General features: G+C 33.8%; 1 protein-coding gene across 1 annotated transcript; it reads right to left on the bottom strand.

The window, feature by feature from the left end:
* Positions 1 to 4,648: 4,648 nt before the first annotated feature.
* LOC146993909 (zinc finger BED domain-containing protein 5-like) lies at positions 4,649 to 5,557 on the bottom strand. The gene has a single exon (XM_085826275.1). It carries the CDS (start codon positions 5,555 to 5,557, stop codon positions 4,649 to 4,651), a length of 909 nt encoding a protein of 302 aa, XP_085682401.1.
* Positions 5,558 to 6,617: the final 1,060 nt, after the last annotated feature.

The raw sequence follows: 6,617 nt of genomic DNA, 5'->3' as shown, positions 1-6,617 counted from the left end.
AACGCAAAATCGCAAAACGAAAAGAATAGTCCTCCAGGATCAAAGTCTCTTTGGACTTCCAAAAAAAAAAAAAAAAAAAAAACTAATGATAAACCGGTAAAATGGAAAAAAAAAAAAGACGACACTATAAAAATATCTGTCGTTTTATAAATTAACTGATGATAAACCGTTAGTGTTTAAAAAATTATATTTCACATTAGGGATAGATAAAATAATAACGGAATGCATAATATAATATTATTGCTAGATTCGTTAAACCGTAATAAAAAATAACAGACTATACTACGCCAATAATTCTGTTTAGCAGCTTTCGTGTGCCGTCTTTACTGACAATTCGTCATTTATCAACACTTTAATGTGAACAAGCTGTTAGCTTCCAGTTAGAGATGGATGAAATTTAGTTTAAAGACCGGCAGCCATTATTTAACAGAGAAGAAACATTTGCTCCCCGTGAATTCTTTCCTTCCGGTGAGGTGGGTCGGTTTCTTTAAGGAAACGGGTGAAGCCGTCACCATCGAGATAGATAAGGCCTGCGCTTTGAATCGAAACTGGCTTGTGACGTCACGGTTAAGGGACCCTCAGCAAACTTTTTGTTAGCTTTTATAAGTTGTAATTTTTTATTTATTATGCTTTAAGAAATGAATTTATGTTTACTTTTGACATCTGAAGCAAAATAATGACCCTTGTAATAATTACTAACACTAGTAATATAAAAATTGTCAGCAAAATTTATGATTTTTTATTTTAATTGGAAACTAATTTTATATGAAATAACTGTCCTAAGGGGTTAAAAGCAGGACAATTATTTCATTACATAATATGTAGAATATCAAATGCAGAGTAAATTTGATTCTTGACAGAGTACTGTGTTCTTAAATTTAAATATCAATGTTTTTTGCAAATCATTAAATATCATTTTATCATGATGAAACTTAAATGCATATATTTAGCTAATATAGCTTCTGTTCACTTTTATGTATGTTATTATTATGCAATCAGTTTGTTTAAAATTTGTTATGCAATATAAATCTTTCTGAGAATGATAGAAAAGTTTCTGAAGTAATGTATGTAAGATTCATATTAAGGTAATTAAATTGCGAAAATGCAAAATGAAATTTTTAAAATATACAGTTATTGAAGAAGCAGTAGTAATTGAATTCATATGTAGACATACTTGTTTTTATTGTATTTAAATTCAATGCAATTTAAAAAAGAAATTTTTTCTAATTATCTTTTAAATTACAATCTTTAATTTGAGTACGTGGCACCACCAAAAGCTATGTAAGGTAAGTTACTCTGCAGAACAACTTTATCAAAAAAATAAATAAATAAAAAATAAAATAAATAAATAAATAAAAATGTATTATATATAAAAAAATGACAATGAAATATGGCAATCTCTTAAAAACAGTGACATAAGAAATACGATGAAAAATTGTTGCCAAACCCATATTTCTAAAAGAATGAAACTATTCAAAATATTTCATCAAATATCTATCAACAACAATAAGACAGGAAAATTGTTGCCAAAATCACATTTTTAAAGATGTGAGAAGTGTACTCGGAAGCTTCATTTAAAATTTTTTTTTAAAATACAAAATATTATCATTCTTCCAAAATTCTTTTTGTAAAAGCAGTCGCAAGGATGAAAGTTTAAGGTGTCCAAAAATCAAAGAAAAATAAACTGTACATTTTTAAAAATAAACTTTTTTAGAAAAAATCCCGTTGAAAAGGTGTCAAGCTCCCTTTGCTAAATAAATTCGTATTGAATCGATTTATTGGAACACGAAATTTATTTTAAGTTTGTAAAATAGCTAAGTGCCTACGTTTCATGACGATGTAAAAATGGAGCGTGTAGAGTAAAATCTCGCTTTCCTATAGCCCATTATGTCTCAAAATGACGCGATTTCGTCACAAAACATAAAAAAATTCTAATTCCAATTTCGAAAAAATAGCTTCGAGTTGCACTGGCTTTTGTCTAGATGCACCTATGTACCAAAATTCATAGCCGTGAGTCTATTAGCTTACGCGCAACGCGAACAAAAGACACACACACACACATACAAACTCTTTTATTATATGTAGAGATTTCCTATTTTGTACTCTATTTCAAGTGACATCTAATATGACCTCATTTGTCACTTCGTACGTCATCTCAGTTCTCTGATCATTTATTTCTTCATCTTTAGGTGATTTATTAGCCCAAAGGAGGCGTTAGCCCAAACGGACTACTGCTCTCGAAACGGGATTTTACGTTTCGAGGTTTACACGGGATATCGCTTTTCAAACTGTTGCCACCAAATATTACTGCCCTGCATTCTTTTTAAAGAAATTAAATAATTAAGAATCTGCATGAATGTATGCATGTTTCGCGCACTGTGAAGAAACGACGGTACCTACAGCCATCCAATTCTGAATAACGTAGTCCTCCACCTGAACATGGACACCTGGAAACCCGAATTTTAAATTTTGTATTTACTTTATAATCTATTTCATATTTTGTAAAATTAATGATTTTTTGCTTAACAAACTCGACGATTCGAAATTGAACAATGGCAACAGTGCATGGAATAAAATATTTCTATCTCCAGCGTGCGAGACCGTCTGTCGGAAATTCTAAAGATATGCTGTTTTTAAATATTTTTGGATTTTCCCGCTGAATTGAATTTAATGTGGCTCAAGTGCGAAGAACGCGATATATAATAAATAAAGCTAACGCATAAAACGTTAATAATAAAAAGACAAAAAAAAAAAAAAAAAAAAAAAAGTTTTGCAAGCCATGTTACTAAGAAAACTGAACATGTTGCTTTTAAAATTCTTATAATTTTGTTGTTGAATTGTGCGAAGAAGATTATGCTTAATAATAAATCTAAATGATAAAAAAATGAATTCAACAGCAGACTGGTACGCTTCCAGCTCAGAGAAATCATAAATAACCTTAACAAACCCTTCTGGCCTATCTTTAATATCTAAAATCTTTCAGATTTTTTTTTTTTTTCCCTTTAGATTTAGTAATGACTTTTGTTAACGTTTTTTTTTTTTTTCTTTTTAAGGGAAATATTTGTGCCAAAAAATAAGTTAACCCTTTGACGCGCGGTGGTCGCGCCCTGAAACCACCAAATTTCGAATTTTTTTCTCTTCTTCCTTCCGAAATTTTTGAGTGAAAATCAATTGATTACTGATCTTTCACCTCTAAATAACACAAAATGACTGCAGAATCATACATGTGTTAGGTCTTAGTACTTCAAATCGGATGCCTTTTAAAATTCGTTTTCAATGAGACAAAATAACTTCTTTTTATTAATATAAATAACTTTAAATTTCAAAAATTATTCATCGCACATCATGATTTCTATTATAAACAATAAATATAGCAATAATTAAACTGCATATATATATATATATATATATATATATAAAAAAAAAAAAAAAAAAAAAAAAAAAAAAAAACCCTCTATATGTATGACATTTTCTTTGTGGTGGTTTCTGGGCGCGACTACTGCCCCACTAGAGCATTGTCTAGAGCAGCGTTTCCCAACCTTTTTTGGCCAAGGCACACTTGTCGCAGGGAAAAAAAATCACGAGGCACACCACCATTAGAAAATGTTAAAAAATTAACTCTGTGCCTATATTGACTATAATAAAGTAATTCTCTTGAATAGGAAACAAATAAGCACAAAGAAAGTATTTTATAATTACTTTATTATAAAATATTAAGTAAACAGAATAGTGAAAAATTATAAAATACTTTCAGTGCGAAACCTGGGCCTGTTTGGCTGAACACAAAGCTGATATTCTGGCTGGAATCGAAGAAAGACACACACGTAGCTCTTCGTCAACAGTTCTCAGTCTCTCTCTGTATTTGGTTTTCATAGCAATCATGCTTGAAAAGCTAATCTCACACAGATATGTAGTGGAAAAAGGGAGCAATGTCAAAATAGCTTTGTTTGCCAGAAGGGGGAACTCCTTGGCAGTATCCAACCAAAAACTGTCCAAAGGTAGATCAGCAAATCTTAGCTTGCAACCACGATTTTGTCTCAGTTCAATTAGTTCCTCCTGCTCCTGTAAAGTCATTTCCTTTCCAACAACTGATGCTGAGCTATAAGGGTCCCTAACCCAGTCAAGGCATTCAGTGGAGACTGAACAGAAATAAAATCACAACTTCTCCTCAAGAGTTTTTAAATGCTTAACTATTATCTCACACAGTGCAGCAGTGTGAACACCTTGCCATTGCATGGTGAGTGTGAACATTTCAAGATTGCCACTTTCCACGTGTTGATGCCAGAGTTGCACCTTTGAACGGAATCCATTTATTTTATCTGTACTTGTAAGCAGGTTTTCATTTCGGCCTTGCATTCGGGTGTTCAATTCATTCAGATGATGAAATATATCTGCCAGGTATGCTAGCCTTGCACACCACTCATCACTTGCAAGCTGCTTTGCGTAATCTGACCCCTCATTTGTCAGAAACACTATAAGTTCCTCCCGCAACTCATACACACGAACCAAGACCTTGCCACGCGACAACCACCGGACCTCCGTATGAAACAGCAAGGTTTTATGCTTTGCTCCCATCTCCTCACACAAAGCTGCAAATATGCGACTTTTCATGGGTCGTGACTTTACAATGTTCACCATACGCACAACATCATCCAACACATGAACTAAGGCTGATGGTAAAGTCTTGGCTACGAGGGCCTCGCGGTGTAAAAAACAATGCGTAATAATCACATCTGGATTTCTTTCCTTCACTCTGCTTACAAAGCCTACACCTGCTTACACCGACCATGGCTGCAGCTCCATCGGTGCAGACACTTGTGCAGTTTTCCCACTTAAGTCCCCCTTGTTCAAAGTATTCTGATGTGACCCGAAAAATTTCTTCTCCTGTTGTTTTTTCTGGCAATACCTTGCAAAAAAAGAAGTTTTCTCTAATTGCATCACCATCAACAAAACGCACATTAGCTAAGAGTTGAGCATGTCCACTGATATCAGTAGACTCGTCAAGTTGCAATGCAAATTTCTCACTGATACGGATCTTTTCCAAAACCACACTTTCGATGTCTGTAGACATGTCATTAATACGTCTGGAAATTGTGTTGTTTGAGAGAGGGACTTTGGCTATTTCCTTTGCTGCTTCAGGTCCGAGCATCTCCTCTACAATAGCTTTGCAGGCAGGAAGTATTAATGTCTCTGCCACAGTGTGCGACTTTTTTGTGTTGGCTATAAGTTCAGCAACTTGGTAGCTAGCTTTAAGAGCTCTTTCATTTACCTTTGTTGTTTTTCTCATAAAAGTTGCCTGTTTCTCCATGTTGTCACGCAGGCGAACAAAATAGTCCACATTCTTGTTTTGAAGCAAAGGGTGTTTCGTTTGGAGATGGCGTTTAAGTTTGTTTGGGACCATAGCACTGTTAGCTAGCTTTTCACCACACACCACGCACAGTGGAGTTGGTTTGTGTTCATCTCCAGTGAAAGTAAATCCAACTGAAATATAGCTTTCGCTATATTGCCTTGCGCCAGAGAATTTAACCATCTTTGCTTTCTTTTGACCCCCACTCATCGGGCTCTCATCTGGACGGTTATTCTACGCTACGAGAGTCGACAGCAAGTTGTGGGCCGCCAGATGTCGCTGCTAGTAAAAAACAGGTCTGCCCGACATCCTATATTCTCTGAGTACGGAAGTTGTCGAAAGCGCGTGAAAAAATGTTGCCGCGTCGTCAATCAGGGTTGTCCAGTTGACGTACTAAGTAGACAATGACTTTGTATGCGTTTTCGCCGCTGATTTTTTCATATTTAAACGAAGAATACGGTCGTAGATCTCTGAATCGGTGGCGAATTTATAGAAAATATGTTGATGCTTTTGCTCTGCCAAAAGAAGTTTTCATTGCGTATTTCAGATTCCCAAAATTTATAGTTATTTTAATTTGGGGTGAACTGAGAGAGTATTTGGAGCCACATTCAGAAAACAAGAACGCAATTTCTACTAAAAGAAAGGTTATACTATTCCTGAAATTATAGATATAAATTGTAATTGTACGCTTTAAAAATGTAGAAGATAATAAGTTTATCAAGCACATAAACCTTCTTCATTTAATACAAATATAGACATCCGATAAGCTTCTACTCGATTTATGTACAGCAAGAATTACGTTTACTTTAAAATCTAACAGTTGAATACCTTACGAATAATACTGTGAACACAAAAATGTCGTTCATTATTACGCGAAATTCACACTACTGTAAAATAAAATTTAAAAATAATAATAATAATAATTATAAAACTATAAAATAGATTTATAATATTTTTTTCAGTAATTGTACTACTATTAGTGTGATACTTTTAAAAATAAGTTTTAGCCCAGAGGGGCTATTAATTTCGTTTTGCCATTTTGTGGCGTTTCACGATAAATGGCGTTTCACTTTTCAAATCGTTGCCACCAAGTATTATCGCACTCTATTATATTTAAAGAAATTAAATAATGAGGAATCTGCAGATTGCATGAATGTTTCTCGCACTGTGATAAAACAACGGTACTAGAGCCATGAAATTCTGAATAACGTAATCCTCCATCCTAATAGAGGCATCTGGAGGGCCAAATTTTAACTGAGAATTTGTATTA

Source organism: Stegodyphus dumicola, chromosome 11 (assembly GCF_044657685.1).
Source record: "Stegodyphus dumicola isolate Sdum_Otavi_A_Nest chromosome 11, ASM4465768v1".
NCBI lineage: Eukaryota > Metazoa > Arthropoda > Arachnida > Araneae > Eresidae > Stegodyphus > Stegodyphus dumicola.
The sequence above is the reverse complement of the archived record's forward strand: the minus strand, read 5'-3'. Positions and strand labels throughout refer to the sequence as shown.